Source organism: Amblyomma americanum, chromosome 3, assembly GCF_052857255.1.
Source record: "Amblyomma americanum isolate KBUSLIRL-KWMA chromosome 3, ASM5285725v1, whole genome shotgun sequence".
In the NCBI taxonomy this organism is placed as follows: domain Eukaryota; kingdom Metazoa; phylum Arthropoda; class Arachnida; order Ixodida; family Ixodidae; genus Amblyomma; species Amblyomma americanum.
In genome coordinates, this window is record NC_135499.1 from 213397814 (window position 1) to 213420295 (window position 22482).

Consider the following 22482-nt stretch of genomic DNA (forward strand, 5'->3'; position numbering starts at 1 on the left):
ATTGGAGGGTGTTGTGCTCGCTCTCCCTTTCTGCTGTTGAGTTCGGCGAATTTGGACATGGGGAGGATTCCCTGAAAACCACCGCGAAGGTGAATAAGCCCTCTGGAAGAAACGTGGCTGCAGGAATGTCGAATGCAGCGACGATAATAGCGTCCCCACGTGTTCGAACATGCCATCGGGTCGACGAAGTACAAGATCAGTGTTGTCCTCTTCAGTCATGCTGGGGTTGAACAATTGCCCGAGAGCTGCGCCTTCGACAGAGGTTCCGCGTTCCGGTCAACAGTACAAGATCTTTCAACCCCTGCTGGGAGACAGCCCGCATTGCTGTTCCACATGGGCGCAGTCCGGACCCACGTGCGCGCCCACCTGGAGGCCGCGTGGACGACAACGTGACCGTGTCCTGTTCCCTTTCCCTCGACCGAGCTGCGAGAGAACATCAGGACCGCCCTGCTGTGGGTGGTACCATCAGTGCCATCGTGTGATTGGACATCATTCTTCGAACTGTATTCCCCAGCTAGGGATCTGGGGAATATGAAGAGTATTTAACGCGCTGATGGTTTTGCATCAGAGGAGAGTCCCCCCTCTTGAGAGATACCCTTTGCTGGGAGAGACTCCCGACTGCTAAGAAGCTCTCTTTACTGAGAAGCGCTCTCAGTTGCCCTTACTTGTACATTATGTAAATATAGTCTTTGTATAAAGTTTTCCAAGTTTTCTTCCTCCGATCGTCCTCGTCTCTTCTCCGGCCCAGTCACGCAACCTGAATCCCAACAAGGGAGAAAAAGAGGACAGAAAAAAAATTTTCGCATCTGCGCTCATAAGCAGACTGAAGGAGCAGTAGTGGTTTATTTAAAAAAAAAGAAGAATGTTGCCGACCGCGGCAATTGCTAATATCTTGAGCAATACTGTAATTTTTACTGCATTTGCCCTGCGGGTGGCGTCTACCCAGACGGAAACAGCTACCGGTCCTTTCTTCTCAAGACGTTCTCTCCCTTCTTCACCGGCTAAACAAAGTCCACACCTGCACTACCAAGGGCCCTGGCACGCAACATAAAATGCTGCTCAGAGATTTCAAAAGATCCATGATTACATAAATGCAGGAGAGGTTGCGCAGCATGAAATGCCGTAAATTTGCTCCTATTTTAATGTTATTTACTTAAATAAAATAGCCAGATGAATAAAAGCTGACCACGGTCTAGTACAATTGCACGCGATCTCCAGTATTGCACGTGAAACTACACTGTGTCGAAGGCGGTTTTACGACAGTATCAGAAATGTCTCAGTGCTGCTGTGTATTAAACTTTTGATTAAACTTCGGCTAAGATCAAAATATGGTATCACGATCGGTGTCTGTCATCCTGACGTCCTTGCGCGTTTGCCGCTAGGAGCGTCCCGCCCTCTGTCGCCATGGTGCCTTCGTGGAGCCCTTTGGAGGCCCTGGTCTTCATTGCCACCGTCCCCGCGGGGACCAGTCCTGAGAGCGTCGTCGACGCGGAGGCCTCAATAGTGGGTTTAGCTGAAGTCTACCGTGCCAAGCATATGGGCGCCCAGTCATTTCAAGTTGCAGTGAAGACCATGGCTTCCATGCCTCTTCATTGGCAGCGAGCGCATTCCCATTGTCCCTGTTGGGCCTCAAGTCCCCACTGTAGCCCGCCTACTCCTGTCGTCGTATACGTCACCAACGAAGCCCTCGTCCAGATCCTCAGCCAACATGGCAAAGTTCTGTCCGTCACTATGGGCCAGATGGTGTCTCGCCGGGGACTTCTGAATGGGACGCGGTATGTGCTCATCAAGATGTCTGCCAAGCGACCTGAGCGTCTCTATAGTCTGACTACAAAGGTATGCTGCGCGTTTTCCGGCGGTGTGGCTCCTCTGGCCACTTTCGGGCGAATGCTCGAGCCTTTCTGCTGACGCTGCGGTGCACCGCCGACAGCACGCTTAACAAGAACGCGTGAGTGCCCGTCCTGCACTGGAATTATAGCCGCTGAGCGCTGGGTGCTGGGTCCGAGACCATGCTGCATGATGTGTTTGCGGTATTTGGAGACAGCTGGTGCCCTGCTTCCACCGTAACACTGTCTCAGACCCAGCGGCGCTATATAATGCCACTGCAAGACACGCGCAGAAGTGTTCGTGTTCAGCGTGCTGCCGCCGGCGGTACACGGCCACAAGAGAAGGCTGTGCGCGGCACTGCTGACGATGCGGTGATGACACTGTGGTTTGCCGTGCGCGCCGCTCCTATTCGGGCGCGGCCGCTGGCGCCTGCCCTCCCGCTCGAACCAATGGTGGCTACAGTGCCGGAATGATCACGAGGATCTCCAACGGGAGACGAGGCATAAAGGAAGAGGACACACTGGTCCGTGTCCTGGTAGTAAGCCGGGTCACCTACAGCATCCCGTACAGGCATACACTTGTAAAAAGAACGAGAGCAAATAGACGCGATACCGGAGGAAGCATACAAGACGGCTCTGAGACCACCGACCAACACCTCAAATGAGAAATTGTCGAAGCTGGGGATCAGCAATGCCTTCGGGAACACACTAAGAAGCTCAAACTAATGCAGACGTCTACGGGGCGCACAGTACTCAAAACCCTCGTGAAAGGGGACGCTGTCAGGGAGTTGCAGAGAACAACGAATCTGGAGGCACACGCCAGGGCGACCTGTTCACGTGGATCACGTTGAGCTCTCCCTTAACGGTATAGCTGAATTGCTTGAAAACATTGATGAATCAAAAGCCTGTGGTCCTGATGGCATCTCACCGAGAGATTTAAGGAATTGTTGTACTGACGTAGCTAATTATCTCTATGTAACATATAAAATTTGCTTTCAGAATTACGCTGCCTTATTATTGGAAAACTGCAAATGTAGTACCTATTTTTGAAAATATAACCAGATGTAATGTCTCAAACTACAGGCCATTTCGCTTACTTCTGTCTTGTAAAATCCTTGAACACGTATAGGTTTCGGAATTGATGAAACGCATTACCTCTGTAGGTTTCTTTAAATAATCACCAGCATGGGTTTGGAAAGGGGTTTTCTTGCACAACGCAGCTGATTGAATAATACCATGACACAGCTTCCGAACTCTATCGAAATGGTCAAACCGATTGTATTCTCCTGGACTTCAGGAGAGCTTCTCACACTTTCTCCCAACCTATATTGATGCAAAAGCTGAAAGAACTAAGCATTGACGAAGGGTTTTGAGGCGGGCTAGTTGGTGGATTTCGTTCATGATTGAAAGAAACGGGACACACTGCGCTGTGTGTGTGTACGTGTTTCTTCTTCGTCTGCGCTGTGTGTGTGTACGTGTTTCTTCTTGGCTGCGCTGTGTGTGCGTACGTGTTTCTTCTTGGCCTGCGCTCTGTGTGTGTACGTGTTTCTTCTTGGTCTGCACTCTGTGTGTGTACGTGTTTCTTCTTGGTCTGCGCTGTGTGTGTGTACGTGTTTCTTCTTGGTCCCCGTTTCTTTCGCGCAGTTCAATCATAAACATTGACGCTAAAGTCGACACATGGATTAAGGACAAAATACAATCACGAAAACAACTAGTAGTAATCAACGGTATAAATATGGTATCTGCTACATCGGGAGTGCCCTAAGGTTCGGTTTTGAAGCCACTTTTATTTTTAATTTATATTAGTAACTTTTCTTCAGGCATGCAGTTTAACGTTAGGTTGTTTGCCGATGACTGCGTTCTGTACACAAAAGTGTCTAGAGAAACGGATCGCACACATTTAGTTGAGCTATAGTGCATTAAAAACCAGACGTCTTTGAACGTGAAACAAATCTATACATGCATCTTTCACGCGAAAAAAAGTGCAAATTAGCTTATTAATATTCCTTGCACGGAGAGATCCGAAAGAGACAATCTACTTACAAATATTTGGGACTGCTTTTCTGAAAAGAGGGGTCATTGTCAGCCAAGGGTAACAGTATAATTAGCAGGGCTGGACGATTTCTCAGTTTCTTACAACGTAATCGAAAGGACATAGTCTGTTGGTAACGACTGACATGGCTCTGCCAAGCACCTTTCTCGCTGACAATGCATCAAGAGCCACTATCCGGTTTGATCAACAAGAATTCTCGACTAGGAAATTTGCTACGTTTCGCCTGGACGTTTTCTAGCGGGTTCTTTGTTCGCTTTCCTTTCAGGACGTCCAAGGGTTCCCCAAATGCTCGGGGGCACGCACACTTTTTTACCTTACTTTAGGATGTTTAAAAACAACTCTTTTTCTTTCTTCGTGTCGTTTTTCCTGGGTTAGTAATTAATATATCATGAAAATGTGTGCATAAACACCAAGGCAGAAGAAATTGGGTGCGAACAAAACCTTTTTTTTCAAGTTAAGACAGATGCCGACATGCATACATGAGTGAGGAGAAATAGTGGTTGCAACGAAGTTATCGTCGTTCACCCCATTTAGTTATGACAAAGACTTGTATGTACGCATCCGTCTTCCAATTTAATTTCAGCTTTGCATAGCCAGCACGCGAAAGTGTTGCGTTGTTCGCTTCTCCGCTCATCTAGGCGATTGACTGTTGTGCCATTTGACAACCGTTGAGCGTTGACAAGTAAGTAACAGGGTACCTCTCAGCCCGATCTCTTGATTGTGTAAACGCACCCCGCATTATGCGCTTTGTTCTGTCACGTGACTCGTCTGTCAGGTTCAAGGAGAGATCGGCAAGGTGAGCATATACTTTCGTACGTTGTATGCAGAGCAGGCGGTGGCCAGAAAGACACCGCAGGCAGAGACGCGCTCAGGAGATGGAACACACTGCACGAACGGTCGTGTAGATATCGGGTACTGTTTTTGTAACATTTTTTGTTTGTAATATTCCTCGTATTTTTTTAGTGCTTGGTTTCTTTTCGTTTTTTTTTTAAATTGACTTTAAGCCCGGCAAAGCTCAGCTGGTCCGGGCTCCCTCTTTTTATCATCTGTTTCACACTCAACAATTCTGGACAACAGCATTTTTCAACGGGAAAGAGTTTGTGAACGCAATTTTTGAAATATTGTAATGTTTCACTATAACAATCAATATATCCGCAGATCTCCCGTCGACAGGCGTGCATTTTTTGCTATTAACGTTCTTATTATCCTCAAAAAGGTTCCTCGTTGGTTTTCTATGGCAGTACTAACTTCTCGATGCTAGCGATGGAAACAATTTAGAAGAAACGGAAGAATGGGCCATTAACTTCAATATTTCTATAACAGTACCGCACTGTTTTCTAATATTCAAAACTTTTGTCCAAGAATGTTGAACACGCTTTTATCTTCTGACAGAGCCAATAAAAAAAAAACAGAACATCCCCAAACTTGTCTGGTGATAACGTCAGTATTTAACAGGTTCAGATGCTTAAGTTCAGACAATCGTCGGTTGTTTAGGCTGCTGGCTCTCTCCAGTATAAAACATTTGGAAAATCAACGCGAGGAACATGGCAATTTAGCAGAATTTAGCGCTGTTTTCACTATTGTCAGAACATGGCAAGGGAGGCAGTCACATCTCTGCTGTTCGTCTGAGTTTGCAGCCAAATCTGCCAACCATGAAACACAAGGTTCATGATTAGCAGTGCTGCGTTGTGTATATAAAAGAACTCCTTGTGGTGAGATGTGGCACTGAGGCTATTCAGCGCCCCAGAAAACTTCCTCTAGGCTCCACACACTACTTCGAAATGTAGAACAGCTACTTTTGAGAGCGAACCAACAAAACCAGTGTGCTTATACCTGTCACATGAGAAACATTACCGTGACATAAGAGAACATTTGGTTTTGTGTATCATATGCAGCGCGCTAGCGGATCAATCATTTGGAATAATAAAGCACAAGCACACAACGCACAGAGCGGATCGGCAGACTTGTGGGTACAATATCTGAGTGCGGCTCTGTTTTGTTCTGACATTTTTTCTTGAGCATTTGGGAAAGTACGTTTCCGCAGTAGTGTATGGCTGCGTTGTAACGTTATGCAAGCAAGACGCCAACGCATCCCACTCGCCAAGAAAGCAGCTCATTGTAGTGACTGCCTTTTACAGTTTTCTTAAAATCTCAGATTATACAGCTCAGTTGTTCACTGCAGTCCACGATGCAAGGTTATTTAGTCGAACAACATCGATATTTCTTTCACTCTAAGACACCAAAATGAATGGGACCCTTTTTTTTTCTTTCTCCGAATCTGCATGTGATAAACACATAAAATCACATAGTGGGCGCGTGCGCTTGGTTTTTTTATATGATATGATTACCCCTAAAACTGGACGTTCTGTACACTTCTTGATCTTTTTCCTTTACTGGCTTTGTGATTGTACACGTACACGCTTCCAATTCCTTACAGTCACCGGCCTCTTAGAACTGCAGCGAGCTCCGAGGCGCGACGAGCGGGATGTTCCTACACAACGGAGCATCGCAGTGCTCAAATGTCTCCCAGCCGAAGGATGGCCGTAGTTCCTACGTCGATGACAGAGCTTTCCACCTAGTCACTGGGTCAAACTTCCTGGTAGAACATGCCGAACGAAATCGGTGGCCGCGCCTTTGGCTGATCGAACTTGCTGAATGCACCTTCTGTTCATGTCGCCTGTGGAACTTGACTTCGGGTCTTATTGGTGGAACTTGGCGGCCATACTCCGTAGCCGTGCCTGTCGGCTGCCCTTGTTGGTGGGGCTTGCTGGCGGGAGTTTGGTTGGTTATTCCTTTGGCCGACCTTGCACGTAGTCGACGAGCGGACGCGTATGTGAGACCTCCAGAGCAGCATAAACTCATTGCCGCCGTCGCAGTGGTGGATGCGCCAAATGGCGGAAACTCGGATGCGGACCCTTCCATCTCTTTGACACTCGCGATGAGCACACACGGGGCGTAAAAACTGTCCAGGACAAAATCGTTCTGGCAGTGCTTGTCTCTCACAGTAACACGGCATTATGTAAAATGACACGGTTTCGACGCAGATCAAAAAACCATTTTGGCCTCGAGTATAGGCTTGCGTCCGAGCAGCCATAGTCCCGGTAACGTGTTGCTGACGCGAGAAATATGCAGGCGCAGGTGCCGTTCCTCGACCAGGTGCGGGCCAATAGGCGCGGCCTTCGCCGAGCGTCTGACGAAGGCACAAGCACTGACCAGTAATGGCGCCGAAACTGACAGCTTCGCCAACATACGTCCAGCCTCGGCTGTCGCATTCCGTGCAAGACTACTCGGAACGAAGTCGCAGTCTCTCAAAACGCTCGCTAACCACTTGTGCGGCGGGTTGCATGGACGCAAAACAAAGCGTTCGGACTTAGTCTCTGGCGCTCGTGCAGACCGCTTCAGCTTGATCCTCCGGGACAATCACTGACAATCACGTGGTGGTGCTTAGAACGGAGCAGCGACGTCGGGCCACGGCCAAGCTCTCTTAGGTGCGCGGAGAAGTTCGGTGGTGCGTGCACTGCGGGACGGCTGAACACAGCGTCCGGCGCCGACGAAGCGTTCCCGCACACCACCTCACTCCCCCCGCACCTCACCCCAACCCGCTTCCAGCTCCTGCGCCTGCATGACGCTGTTCTGTCCGGCGCAGTGCGACGCTCGCAGGGTACGTCGAGCACGGGAGTCCCGACTTCGAGTGTCTCGGTCGGGGGCCCTGGGATACCTGCAAAATGAACGACAGTAATGCTCACCTACACCGAAGACTGACAGCTCTCAACGCGGACTCTCGTAACGTCACGCCTCGTCTAGGTATGCCTTTCCTTGTATTGCATAGCGTTGCTTGTAACGAAGAGAACACTGCCTCGGGCCACTCTGTTCAGGTAGGAACATTTTGAAAGTGAACGCTTGACGCACACTCAAGAACCGAATCTATTCTTGTGCGTATATATGAAAATTACTCAGAAAAGAATGTACGCTTCTCATACTCCTATTGACAGCTAACTCGCAGTATTGAGCATGAAATGAGGTGTCCCATTTATATTTATGCTTGAACTCGTAGGCTTGTACGTGAAAGAAATTTGAAACGCGCTGTAGGAAGAACACGCGGAACAAGCTTGGTCTTCGGGAAGTAGAATAAAAGTGAAAACCAACAAGAAAGCCACGAAATATTGTACTTATTAAAAACGCGCCTTTTTGCGCGTGCTTATATGTCCATTTAAGAGCGTTACCAATGGCACGAATTTTTTGGAGTTGTTGTCACTGCTATGTCACACTGGACAACTTTTCTTGACACATATGAGAAAATTGTGCTCAGTTACCCACACCGCCACCTGACACCAATTAGCACCGGCTCGTGCGTAACATTAAGGTAGCCTGCCTTCAATAACTAAATGCACAAGCACGCTTGGATATGACTATCGAAAGAGAGTAGCAAGGAAAGGGGGAAGGCTAACCAGGCAATTCCAGGTCAACCACCCTACACGTGGGAAGGGAGTAGCCGGAGGAGAAAGAGAACACAAGGAAATCTCAGTTGGTTTGTAAGCGGCGTGTCGATTCGTTGTTCACAGTGGTGATGTCAACGTGCTTCGAGTACGTTGAAGAATTGTTTTGGCACTGGCGCATTGCGGTGAAGCAGAGAGCATTTCTACTTTATTCAGTGTGCGTTTAGGAATCGTGGTTTGTGTAGTGCGATGGAAAATAATAGTTTATGAGCTGAATTATCACGAAAAAGTAGAATCTTTGTGATCACTTGCAGCACATGGCGAAAGAAGCGAACTGCTCGTCTTACAATTTCTGTTCACGAAGGAAAGGAATGTCTTAAGGAGCTATGGTGACGAGCGTTGAACCTGTTCTCTTTTTTTATTTGTTCGAGTCGCCAGCGCTGGGGCACGCGAACGGGACAGGCGTGTTGCGCTCTTGGTCTATCTATTAGGCACTTTGTCCAAGCTATTACAGTAAGAGCAGCTGCAAAGAAATGAACTAGGTGATCATGAGTACAAGTAAAGTCTGGTGCGGCGCGGTGCGGTGCGGTGCGGTGTGGGGCGGCGCAGTGTGGTGCGGTGTGGCGCGGCGCGGTGCGGTGCGGTGTGGTGTGGCGCGGCGCAATGCGGTGTGGTCCAAAAGTTGCACGTGGGCTCTGAAAGTCGCCGCAGTGGTGGGCTCCGGATTAATTTCGATCCCCTGGCGTTCTGTAACATGCACTGACACCTTTTTTAATGTCGACACTTTTTCGTTGTATTGATAACTCAGCTCATGAAATCGCAGCTGCAAAGAGATGTCTACAGTCGAGGGCAGTACCTGCGAGATTCCGCGCCTTTCTCGCCCTTCAGCTGCCTGCACAGTCAGGGCCCGAGTCTGGTCGGGTTGGCCGGAGAGTCCCGGAGGCCGGCGTCTGCTATCCGGAGCCTGCGCAGTTGCGTCCAAAGCACAGGCACGCTCTCTGTTTACTCAGTGCTTTTTCTACTTGAGTTAGTGAGTCATCAGCTATCAACAAGGAAATGTTCTGGGAACCAGAGATGTAAAACGCGCCGCGACACTACAGTCCCCAGCCATCCCTCTCACCAGTACCCGAAATAGAAAGCACCTCGAAGCCCGTAAGAGAGCAGCTTTATTCATATTGGGTCACAAGGGTGTCTGCGCGATAAGCAGCAATTGAGAAGTTAAGCTGAGTTTAGCTAACGAAGAATTTGACGCATATTTGATGGTCGTGAAGAAAGTGTAAGCTGCACTTTGCCTGTCTAGCTCAAGGTTCAGTAGCCGATGCTTTAACCGTGTAATCCTCGTATGGCAGATCCAGTAAAAAACACAATCAAGGAGTACACGGAAGGGTAAGGAAGAGGAAATGTGGTGCCAATGAAGAGCGAATTAAAAGCTGGCCAGCTTCCCTAAGAATTTATCGTGGCATTGGCATGCTGCACCCGCACGAAAAATCCCCTTTGCCACGGTAAAAGAAAAGCCTGCGTTTTTCTTACTGTTATCATCACCTGCCTGACAACAGGCCAAAAACTTCTTCCATATCTATCCAGTTATCTCCCCCCCCTCTAACTTTCTGCCCCCTCCCCCCCCCCCCCCCCCCCCCCCGGCTACGCTTGCCTTCCCATTACATGCCCAGCCAATGCCCCTTCATTCTTCTTGATCTCAACTTAGATGTAATTAACCCACGTTTGTTGCCTGACCCATTCTGCTTTCTTCCTGTCTCTTAGCGTTACGCCTATCATTTTCCTTTCCATAGCTCGCAGCGTTGTCCTGAATTTAAGTTGAACGCTTTTCGTTAGACTCCACGTTTCTGCACCGAAGGCGGATACCGGTAAGACAAAGCTGCTTTGCATTTTTCTCTTGAGGAATATTAGTGAACTGCCATTCATGATCTGAAATGACCTGCCAAATGCGCTCCACCCCATTCTTGCCCTATTTCACTTTTTGATCCGTATTAAGATCACTCTAGTTTTGTGGATATTAATTTTTAAAACCACCGTTCTGCTTTGCCTGTCCAGGTCATTAATCATGCCTTGAAATTCGGTTCTGGAGTTATATAGCACGGCAATGCCGTAAAGCGAACCGCGGATTACTAAGGTATTCTTCACTGACTCTTATCTCCAAGTGCTCCCAATCCAGATCTCTGAATACTTCGTGTAAACACGCGCTTATTGCATTGAAGAGATCCTTCCTCCCTGATTAACACCCTTCCTTACTGGGATTTTACTACTTTCTTATAGATGACTGTAGTGGCTGCGCAGCCGCTATAGAAACCTTCCAGTATTTTGACATATCTTCTACAACCTGGTCGCGCAATGCCTGCATGTATGCTGAGGTTTCGACTTAGTCAAACGCTTTATAATAATCTATGAAGGCTATTTAGTGCAAAGGTTTGTTATATTCTGCGCATTTCTTATTTCTGGTACTTGGTATTTCTGGTATTTCTGGTACTTTTCTCGGGCAAGCAGGCGTTGTGCCACTTTAGGTGGGAGTCGCCAGCACGTTCTTTTCCCTTCCTCTATTTCTTTTGCATCTGACTTCGCGGTATCGAACCAACCAAACAAACAAACACTTGCCGGGGGCGCCGGAAGGAGGCAAGCAGCCGGGCTTCCGCCACTGCATCACACACACGTTCTCCTGTGGCTCTCTGTGCAAAAAGAAAAGTGCGTCATCATGGCGCAAGACGGAAGAATGACGAGAAAGGCTTTCAGGGTTACAACAAGCACAACTTTATTTCAAAATAACTTCTAGTACGAGTTGTCGATGTCAGGAGAACGATTGCCCCTGTATAGATTTGGAACCCTCGTTTGACAACGTCAGGTGCTCTAGTAATGGCCGCGTACAGTTGCGGAACAACGAATTACCCGCGTAACGTTTTCGGAGTCTATATGGTTATATAAGCAAGTAAAAAATCTTGGAAGCTATTACATCGGGTAGATCCTTGTGCAACGCCTCAAAGCCACCAATACCACTTTATTTCATCTTTTTTCGAAATTAAATGTCCACTGTTTCAGCATGAACGTCATAGAGGGATTCGTGGCACAGCAGGCTCTGTCGAGTGGTGTCGGCTTTGTAAATTTGTACACTTTGATCTGGCGGTGCCTTGGGTTCTTTATGACTGCTTTTTAGCTGACAAGTCTAAACTGCCCCCACTCAACGCTGAATTTGAAGCCTTCGTTTCGGACGAGCAGGCTGTACATCACGACTCTGTTATGGGATACAAGGACGCCACTAGCACTTTGGCCTGCAAATTTTCGGCGCAAGAAATGTGATCAAGGTTGTGTGCCTGTGTGAACATATCTGTTCAGATATTACAGTCGAAGTTGAAGGTACGTTGAGAAGTTGAACGAAGTTGAAGGTACACCGCAATATCTTCGTTATAGCTGTAAGCAACCTTGATTGCAACTGCGGCACACCAACGGGCTTTACCTGCCACGGAGTATAGGGACAATGTAGCCGGTATTTATCGTGACGCTATGTGTTACGGGAGCCTTCAACACGCGCACTGAGTGCCCACCTCGTGGCCGAATATACGTACAGGTGCATTCAAAAGTAAACGGAGCAAGCTATTGCCTTCTAATATTTTTCACGCTTTACCTAATTGAAACTGAAAGCTACGCTGTGCATGCTGATAGTGGAAGCTAGCACGTTTTCCCACGGACGGACAATGTTTCATTATTCTCCATAGGGAAGGTAACCGAACTGAGTGCTCCTCTTAATTGTGCCCGCACCTGTACATCAACCGACTACGTCAATCTTGCCAACGCGATCGCGTCTTCCTCGGACCGCATAGACTTCAGTGCCGAGAAAATAGGCCTTGGTGGAATAATGTCGTTAAGGACAGGTAGAGACCAATAAAAGATATTTATCTCCGTCTTCTAAGGCCCTGTTAAAGAGGACACGCGGCGGTGATTTCATTACGAGTGGTCGTTTTGGTTGGCTTTGCTGCACAGCTCACGAGTACGCGAGTCCAAATACCTCTCCGCAAGACACCATTGTGTTGTGGAGAGCGCATGCGCTCCTTCGAAGGCATTGAGTACGGCCGCCGTCTGGTAAACGGGAATTGTGTTGCGCTTTCATTTTTGCAGGCTTGAACCTGTGGAACCAGCGGGACCGCGATGCAATCACGAACACCGTGCGCACTGCCAAACGAAATTAAATATGAGACCAGGTTGCGACAACTAAACTCAACATGGAACCAGAGATGAGGAGGTTGGGAAATGAGGGAACTGCAATGACCTTGAAAAATCTGTCGAAGCGTAGTATGGCTCAGCGGGGCCGTGCGCACCGCATAGCGTGGCATCGTCCAGAGGACCGGACGTCCAATTTTCGGTCAAGGGCTTGCCAGCATCAAACCGCGCAACGAAGGAGACGAATTGTCCAGAAAAACGCTCCACGCTGGTCCCACTTGAGGGGGGATATTTTTTCCGCATGCTTGTTTTTTGCGGTGCTCGATAGAGCAGGTTATGCGCGGTGACTTCAGTTTGTCACATCGGATCGGTACTAAAGTGTTGGGCACCGTTACAAATTGACATACTCAACGCAAAATGGCCAGCGTGGTTCACTGGAGGTTCGTTATCTCCCGTTGTAAGACAATTTTACTTCGTAAAAACGATATAAAATATACCCTTCAATGGGAGTTTTCAAGGGAAATGGCTATTCGTTCGCTATATCTGATAGTTCGTTATAGATCGTCTCGTTATAGCGAAGTACCACTGTAACTCTAAAGAACGTCGAACTTTGGTCCCGTTTCAAGCTCGTGCAGCGGCTGCTGTTTATATCATCTCATTCAGTTGCTGCAGGAAGTACCTGTACAACATACAAGCACCTACGTATATGAGTGAAGGACTGAACGAGCCCCATAATAACCTAAATAATGCACTTCAATTCCACATGGCAGTCCACTGCAGAAAGTTAGGCGTTTCATCCACTGCCCCAGTCGAAAGCGAGCACTCGTATCTGGAGCCTGAGGCCGGACGTGACACGAAAAAATGTGCATTGCGCTGTCTCTACGTTCAAACAGCGGACCTCATTATGCCTTGCGCGTTGGTATTCTTATATTCTTCTGGAGCCGGAGTCGATAAAGTGAAGGTGAGCGCCATGTTGGTTTCGCTCTCGTCTTCTGCTGTTAGTCACCTGCTGAATATATCCCCGACGCACGCCATTGAGTCGCCCATCGACTCCCAAGTCGTACTCACGGCGGCCTGGTGCGTAGGACGAGTCGCGCCAAGCTGGCGCCCTGCGCGAGCAGCGGCTGCGCCTCGGGCAGCGGCGGCGCCTTGGGCGGCAGCGTCGCCGCGTTGCCGCCGGCCGCCATGTTGGCTGCGCCGCCGCCTCCGCCTCCTGCTGGACCCACGGGCGAAGGCGGCGGCGCGCGCAGCGCCAGCGGCTTTCCCCCGGCCGTGGTCAGGTGCGGAGGTTCGCCCGGCTTGGCCAGCTTGTAGCTGCGCTTGTGCAGCTTCGCCTCGAGCCGCGTCTTGTCCCGCTGGTAGTAGACGCCGGCGAAGATGAGCACGTTGAGCACCAGCAGCGAGCAGCCGACGGCGATGGTGACGCTAAGTGCCGTCGAGTAGCCGCCACCGGACAGCGGCTCCCACAGAGGACGCGCCGTCGACGCCGCCTCGGCGGGCCACGCTCCGCTCTCGTTGCCCTGCGAGTCGACCAGAGGAGCAGTGAGACACTTTGCTACTGCACGGAGCTCGTGGTGCCACAGACGACGTGGTCAGACGACTTTCGGCTACTGTGATTTAACCATTCCGAATGCTGGCGCGATTGCAAGTCGACGTGCGAGCTCAAGAGGACGGTGCAGAGCGGGTACAATAAGTGTATCGATGTGCATCACACCGGGCATGAAAAGACATTAAAATGTCGGTCTGACGAGGACAAGGTCAAAGACCAATGTCTACAATAATGATCTTTCGACTCTGCAGGCGGGAGCACTCGACTATCACTTCCCCGTGGTGAGCGCAATTAATGGCGTCGCGACATAATCAGTGGTACCTAAAGAACGCTATGTCGAGGTGCCCTAATCAGTGGAATGAGTGGCCTTGGAAGAACGCTGCCGCCTCACCAGCCACGTTTCGGTGGTTCGGGCCGGCGTTCAGACTGTTCACATGCAAGCAACAGGTCGCGCGTCGACTTAAATGCGACTGCGAGGGGAGTGGCGAAATGGGGAAAGTGTGGACAAAGGCAGCTGCGTCGGCAAAATAAGGAGGGAGAGGGCACCGGGAAACGCGTAACGTGGTCATCTCGGCGTGCGACGCATGGATTGCGTAGTTGGCGGTCGCGACCTTGTGCCCTCGCAGACTCGCCTGCGAGGCCTGCGGCACCCCCGGAGCCGGCGAGAGCGGGGCGGCGCTGCTGCTGCTGCTGCTCGTGCTGCTGCTGGGCGCCGTGGACGAGGAGGACGACGAGGAGGACGATGCGGGCGCGGTGCCGTCCAGCGAGCGCACGTGGCCGTCGTAGCTGAGCGGGTTGTCGTGGTCCTCGAGCAGGTGGTGCGCCTCGGGGGCGCCCGGCCGGTGCAGCTGCGGGATCAGGTGCAGCCACAGAGACAGCCGGTGAGCGTGGTAGTGGTCCTTCACCTTGGGCTTCAGCCCTGCGGCGGGGAAGGAGGACCCGGCGTCAGACTCTGCCTCCGGTAAGGTGGCTGGCGTAGTCACCCCAGACACAAATTCAAATTCAAATTCAAATTTATTTGCCACCATGGTACAGATGATGGCGGGGACCCGTAGTAAAAGCTGCCGTTTGACAGCTTGACAAGGCCACGGGCCCCCACTTTGACAGCAATACAGTAAAGAAATAAAGAAAATACAATACAATAAAGAAAATAAAAAAATACATATAGCAGAGCTGTTATCCGGTTACAGTAGTCAGCATAAAATCAACAGCATTGTCCTGGCTGGAAACAAAACTTACAATGACGGTGAAAGAAAGAAGAATTAGGTAGACAAATCACAGAAAAAAGGTTAGGTGTAGTGTAAAAAAAAATACTCGAACAGTTTGTGGCGTGTTGTGTTTTGGAGATCATTGCCTCCACATGACATCAAACACCGCGCAGAAACTCTGCATCGAATAGTGAGCAGAAAGACCATTCCACGCAATAACGCAATTCAAGACAGAACTCTCCTGGCTATGTTGGGCAAAGCTGTGGTAGCTCAGCCCAGCTTGACAGTAACGACGACCGTGTCGTTGCTGAACAACTGATCGGAGATGTCTCGCTGATGCAAGAAACAGGGATGATGTAGATGCTGGCTGTGGCAAGCGCTGCATGTGCCACAGCTAGCCCGGAAAATCGTTAAGCACGAAAGTCTGTGTTCCGCTTGAGATAAAATAAAAGTACCCGGGCTAAGTTCCCGTTCTGGGTCCATGAGGTCGCGAGATCGAGACACTAATTAGGTGCCTGCAAATGCAGAATGTAAACTGGGGTGAAAAAGGACAACCTCCCCTGCACCACTATTATATCGCGGGGAGCGTACAGAAAGAATGCAAATACAAGACACGCCACATAAAGTACCCTGCATGCTCAGCTCGCCACAGGAGGGCAAAAGATTACATGCTACGGCCAGCTGCACTGCTTGTGCACCGTACCGATGAGCAGGTACTTCTGGTGCGCCGGCTCGTAGGGTGGCCAGGCGATGCGCTCGAAGCGTCCCTTGGCGTGCAGCTCGCCTCCGGCTCCGCTGCTGCCTGCGCTGTGACCCGTGTAGCTGGGGTCCCTGCACAGGCGACGACAGTTCTACGTCACTCTTCCGATCTCGCAACGTCGAAATGCGGCCGAGTGGGCAAGTGATTGTTCGAAATAAGGCAGTGAACGGATGATGCACATGCAAGAAAGTGACATCCACAAAGAGCCTTGACGGACAGCTCGCGAGCAGATTGCGATGTGTGTAAAATTCGTGAGCGCATTTGCGTCACTGGCTGCATGTATCTTCTGAATGTAGGCAGTTGTAAGTCCGTGAGCCATTCATGTCACTATCATATCGAGCGCGTGACCCCATCGCTGACGACTGGCTACGCTCCCAAAGAGTGTCGCAACTGGAAAGTGAGTGACAGTCGGGAAATTCACTACAGCACGGTGAACTGTCGCAAAATTTCCGACGAAAAGGTTACCCTTTGCATCTGGACCCCTTCACTGTCACGAGCCAAGCGGGACATTCGCTGGCTACCATCATCGCGTACCGGTTGAGCTGGATTCACACATTGGGCGAGTTGACGGAAGAATGCGCGACTTCGTGACATTTCGGCAGGCCTTCCGCCCAGTGAGAGCATTCACACGAAGAGTGAGTAATGCGGATGGCAGAATGAACACAGCAAACCAACTATTGTCAACACTAGCGCATCAGCCACGGCAGACGGATTCGACTCGCCCTGGAAGCTGCTGTGAGTCCACCGGTGACACTGCTGACAAAAAAAAATGAATAAAGAACTCTCAATTCTCTGCATACTTGATTTTTTTCTCATTCTAAAATCCGTGCCAAAACCATGGAAAGAAAAGTTGTTCTGTTTTTTGCTGTCCGCGCTGCTCGTGTACGCGCATCGGTTGTCGCGAACTGGTGATATCATGCCACGTGTTACACAGTCCTCGTTCAAAGCCACCTGATGTAGTGAGAACCATGCAGCTCAGTGGGACCCCAACTTTGCTAATGAATCGGGCGAAAACTATTTTATCTTGAACAGTTAGGAAAACTGCGCTGTATCGTGGTCGCGGCAGCTTGTTCTATGCAGCACGTCCATCAGTGTTAATAGGTCCCACAAATTTTCTAACACAACTCGACCATGCTGGAGCACACTGCTTTAGTGTTTCAACAGTATCACCCAAAAAAGTACAAGCTTCATGTAAAGGTGAACACGTATCCGTGCAGCTGACATTTCGCGAGGAATTCCAATCCTCAAAGGGTGGAATAAATATCAATTAGTGGCTTGTCCAGGACCGGTATACATGTTCTTCAGTGCCCACAAGCGGACACTAAAGAGCATTACTCCACCTACAGGTGAGTTTTAATTCGGTGCTGGAAATGAAGACAGAATTAAATTGATCAAAGGCCCATGACCAGTTCATTCACCATCATCGAGATCCATTGCCTGCTCGTCACCACTACCGTCGTCTCCTGACAGATGTGTTGCAGTTATGTTCCTTTCATTACAAGCAGCGCTTCGTGTACGCCAGAAATATTAGCGTTTCCAATTGTACGCAGGACCCAGGCGAAATGGCTGAGTCAGAGGCGCGCAGGTCTCGCAGCTGGATGTGGACGGCTCAAAAAGTGCGATGATCACTGACAGTCGATGTTGGGTGGAAGTCGGCGAAAAACTCGCAAGTTCCAGGGGCTGTGGAGAATTCGTCACATTTTCGGCGGTGAAGCACTTCATTAAGTCAGAATTTATTAGGCTTTCCGATGCCTTGTCACAACTTGTAGATCTGACTACAGTACTCGCAGTTGACCCCGGTTATTGGAAGCTTTTCGAGCTTCATCAGTGTTTATAGGCAGTGCGAGACCTTGACTGAACCTGGCTGACTCCGGCTGCTGTAAGCGCTCCACGTTTAGTGAGCGTGTCGGCACGTATACGTACCCGAACTTGACGAAGTTCGTCCAGAAGGTGACGGTGGCCTCGGCGAGTGCCTGTTCGGGTCGGCTGTAGTTGCGGCCGAAGTGCCCCAGGGCGGCGACGAGCGGCGCTCCGAACACGAAGGCCAGCTCCTCGCCGTGCACGCATCCCAGACGGCTCGGGTAGTCGGACGACAGCTCGGCTTGGTGCGCGAACACGTACAGAAAAGTGGGCGCAACGCGGGAGAGCAGGCCCGCCGCGCGCACCAGAGGAGCGACCACCAGCGCGTCGCCCACGGCCTCACCCGTGCTGTCCAGGATGTTGAGAGGATGCTGCACCAATGCCACCAATACAGCAGACGCAGTGCGATGAGGGAGTTTGCTTTAGGAGAGAGTAATATGTTTTTGCGCACTTAACAAATGCGGGCCTGAGTGTGTGGGCGCAACAGAACAAATGAAAAATACCTTCACGTTTCCATGATCTCAAGGAATGCAACGACAAAGCTGCGCAACACTCTTTAATGTTTTCTGGATATGTCTGTCTCGTAATCGACCTAGCAGGTAGCTCCAGAACCTACGAAACAATTTCATCGTGAGCTTATTGGTTATTTATCGCGCTTTCGTCATAGTACAGGTCTAGTATCAACCTAATTTCCTCTTTATTCGGCCTCTTCCCCTGTGTCTTCAGCCTGTTATGTTGCTAGGCCTTTGGTGTCCACCCACTCGATACAAGTTTTCTTTACCTTTGACCAGTGTCTACGCGATCATGTTTCGTAATCTCCGCCGCAGGGTGTGTCGTCATTGCTCTGTATTGCCTATTGTTTTCGTAACCCCATATGCTTGACTTTGCGTCAGAGTTGCGGCGGGGGCTCCTGAAAGCTCTCGTTGCGACAGCTTTTACCTCCGGTCTCCGTCGCCAGCTACAGGGACGTCAGTTAGTGGGGCACAGTACAGAGCTCTATTGGTTCTTTCACGCTTCGTTCGAAGAGCTCGCATTACGCCATCCGAACGGTGCCCGCGCGGTCGCCTAATTAAGCGAGATGTCAATAACGGAGGCCTCCTCCCGACGCTGCTTCATCGGCGCCTGCACGGCTGCTCGGGCACAAAGAAAACAGCCTTAAGGGCTTGCCATTTGCCCAACTTCATTTTCCCAGGGGAAGATGGACCTCTCTCTGCGGGAGGCAGGGCCGTATACAGAGCATGCCAGCGTATAACGTTGTACCGATAAAGCGAGTGCGTTAAAATCCCGATGCTAACGAGCAGGTTTCCTCTCTTTTTTTAATTAGATGTCGCCCGCATATGCGCCGCATGTACGCAGAAAACTAGGCGGTTTGAGGGCTTTTATTTTAAGCTAATGAATTGAAGAACGTGTATCATAGCCTATGGCGTCGAATATTCGTGCAACAAGAACTTGGTATAAGTATCATATGTTAACTGGTTAACTCGCAAACTACCGATGCGAAACGATAATTCTGTTTGGCCACACGCGTCACAAGAAACATCATATGCGCACGAAAGAAGCATGTAGAGCGCGAGAAAAGGAGAGGAGGGGGGCAAATTAGGGCTGTTAACTCGGAAGAGAAGTACGCGTTCCTACTGTTATTTGTCGCAATTAAATCTTTCAACACCCTTCCCTTTGCTCATTGCTCCGCACGTGGGCTAGCAATAAAATAACTATGGAAAGTGGCAGGTAGGCTTTGGCCCAATCAGCCACCAGCTCGTAGGAAGTGCAAACGGGAGAGGAGGGAGCCTCCTACCTGGAAGGGCCTCGTCCAGTCCGTGTACTCGTTGACGATGGTGAGGAATATCTCCTGCTGGTGGAAGGAGAAGAGGTTTCGCACCAGGGTGCGCAGTAACCGGTCTCGCCGATCAGCCTCGATGCCGTACTTCTCCTCCGAGGCGCTCACAAAGAAGTACGACTCGAACCGCGACACGCCCATCAGGAGCTCGAGGCGGCGGCCCGACGACGCCAGGGACTCGGTCAGCTCCAGGGGCTCGCCGCGCAGCACGATGCCGTCCACGGTGGGGCCGAACGCGCTCAGGTGGTCGGGCACCGACAGCGGGACGCGCAGAAGGTCGCCCACGGGGCGCAGCCGAAGGCACTCTACGAGGCCCTCTTCCTCGGCCACGGGACAGTCCAGGGCACGGGCCACGTGGCGAGCGTGGGCGGGGGCGTCGCGCGCCAGCGCCCACGGGCTCAGCGCCGAGCCGGACATGAGCAGGGCGCGGTGCACCAGCGACTGGGCCATGGGCGCCAGCAGCAACAGGTGCGCCATGGCGGCGCCCGTGCCGTGACCCGCCAGCGTCACGTTGGCCGGGTCCCCGCCGAACTCGGCGATGTTGTCGCGGATCCAGTGCAGCGCCGCGATCTGGTCCAGCAGGCCGTTGTTGGCCCGCGCGCTGTTGCCCATGGCCGGAAGGAAGCCTACGACCCGAGAGGAAGGTCATGCGCTCCTCAAAAGACCCCAGCAGCGAGAAAAGCGCGGACGGTTACGCGCTGGTACGGAGTGCATTGATGAGACATTTGGTAACCTTACGAGGATCGCATGTATGAAATGAACGTGGGAAGCAGTTTTCATGAGCAGCAATTCGGCCGCGCTCGCCTAAGGTTTTTAAGTTCGAGCAGGCAATAAATAAAAGTCTTGCGGGCAAGTCCATACGTCTGGCTCACCCCACCGCATGGATGGCATCATGTTGTGTTGCCATGCATGCGCACCGATCGTTGTGTAGGCACTGAACTTCCATGCAGGTCCCTGGATTCTGTCGAGGCTATCTTCTTCGTCTACTACTTCATTGAATAAAAAGCTATAGTCTTCCATAAAGTCACCAATAAAATTCCATTAAGGAAGGGCGTCAGGCAAGAAGACACGATCTCGCCAGTGCTATCCACGGCCTGTTTACAGGAGGCATTCCGAGGCATGAATGGGGAACAGTTGGGAATAGGAGTTAATAGCGAATATCTTAGTAATCTGCGATTCGCTGGTGACACTGCCTTGCTAAGTCACTCAAAGCATTATCAATGAACTGCAAAGCATTATCAATGAGGTAGACAGGCAGAGCTGTACGGTGGGCCTAAAAATTAATATGCAGAAAACCAAAGTGATGTTCAATAGTCTCGGAAGAGAACAGTAGTTTACAGATAGTAACGAGGTGCTGTAAGTGGTTAGGGAATGCATCTGCTTAGGGCAGGCAGTGACCGCAGATCCGGATCATGAGAGTAAAATAACTAGAAGGATAAGAATGGGGTGGAGCGCATTTGGCAGGTTCTCTGAGATTATGAATGACAGTTTACCAATATCCCTCGCGAGAAAAATATATAACATTTGTATATTGCCGGTACTCACCTAAGGGGCAGAAATGTGGAGGCTAACGAAAAGGGCTCAACTTAAGTTAAGGAGAACACAGCGAGCCATGGAAAGAAAAATGATAGGTGTAACGTTAAGAAACCGGAAGCGGCAGAGTGGGTGAGGGAACAAATGCGGGTTAATGATAACCCGCGGTTATTGCGGGTTAATGTTGGTTAATGATAACATAAAATCTTTCTGTTATTCATCACTGCTCTTCTATGCTTCGTGCTTGTATGACTTTGATAACCTTGCGTTCACCTATACAGACCTATATACATGGCACGCTTTACGGCACCCATGCGCAGCCATGTACACAGTAAAGACTTCTAAAGACATATGTGGTCTTTGTTGCTATCTAGGTTATCTTGGAGATAGTTTGTTATCCAAGCAAGCTGCCATTACCTTCACTTCTCCTTTCAAAACACTCTGTGTTGGTCGACGCGGATAGACAAAAAGGTGGGGGGACAAGGAATTGTGCACAAAGACTTTGAAGGCCTGCTTTTGCGTGTACTCTGAAAGCATGCATCAGCGTACAATGCATTTATTAAAAACATAAAAAGCAAGCATCGCTCCGACGAACCCGAGCAAACCTTCGTCCTTAAGATGACTCAAGTCACGCTATCAGCCGCAGCCTCGTTTCCTACAGCTTTCTCATACAGCAGATGCGCACACATTTCAACTGCGTGAGCGCATGCGCTACGTCTCTTTGACTGTATCGTGCTGCTAATAATTTTAAACCGTTGACACGAGGCTCGCGGAGATTGAGAGAAATGAGTGTGTCCAAGCTCCATCTCGGGTGGCTCAGCACCGCTGTGAACGCGAGGCCCGCGTATTCACCACGAAGTTTGCGTACAGGAATTCCGTGCGAGCTCACCGAGAATGCCCAGGCGGAAGTTGATGGTGACCACGACCACGTTGCCCAGCGAGGCCAGGACGGTGCCGTCATAAGGGTTGCCAGAGTTCCACTCGTAAGACTCGCCGTGTATGAACATCAGCACGGGCAGACGCACCGCGTCTCGGCCCACTACGAAAGACAGGATAAACATAAGTCAGCAGGGTCAAAGAACAAGCAAAGGTGCTCGACCGCGTAATAATAACAGTTTCAGCGCGCGCTCGAGGCAGTCAATTCTAATTCCTGGCAGGCCTTGAAACGGGTCAGCACGCTTCGAATTGAAAACGTACAGTATATGTATATAAACGCCGTCTGTGATTCTCCAACGTCTCTATACGGACGTCTCTCG

General features: G+C 50.3%; 1 protein-coding gene across 1 annotated transcript in view; it reads right to left on the reverse strand.

Moving 5' to 3' along the window:
* Positions 1–6252: 6252 nt before the first annotated feature.
* LOC144126025 (neuroligin-4, X-linked-like) overlaps positions 6253–22482 on the reverse strand; it is a 73127-nt gene continuing 56897 nt past the window's right edge. The window contains exons 2-10 of the mRNA XM_077659904.1: positions 22116–22265; positions 19652–20319; positions 17920–18227; positions 15940–16067; positions 14661–14947; positions 13548–13999; positions 10926–10996; positions 9172–9279; positions 6253–7597 (exon numbers count right to left, since the gene is read on the reverse strand). Coding sequence (XP_077516030.1) covers positions 9269–9279; positions 10926–10996; positions 13548–13999; positions 14661–14947; positions 15940–16067; positions 17920–18227; positions 19652–20319; positions 22116–22265 — 2075 coding nt within the window. The 3' untranslated portion in view covers positions 6253–7597; positions 9172–9268. The remainder of the gene's footprint in view (positions 7598–9171; positions 9280–10925; positions 10997–13547; positions 14000–14660; positions 14948–15939; positions 16068–17919; positions 18228–19651; positions 20320–22115; positions 22266–22482) is intronic.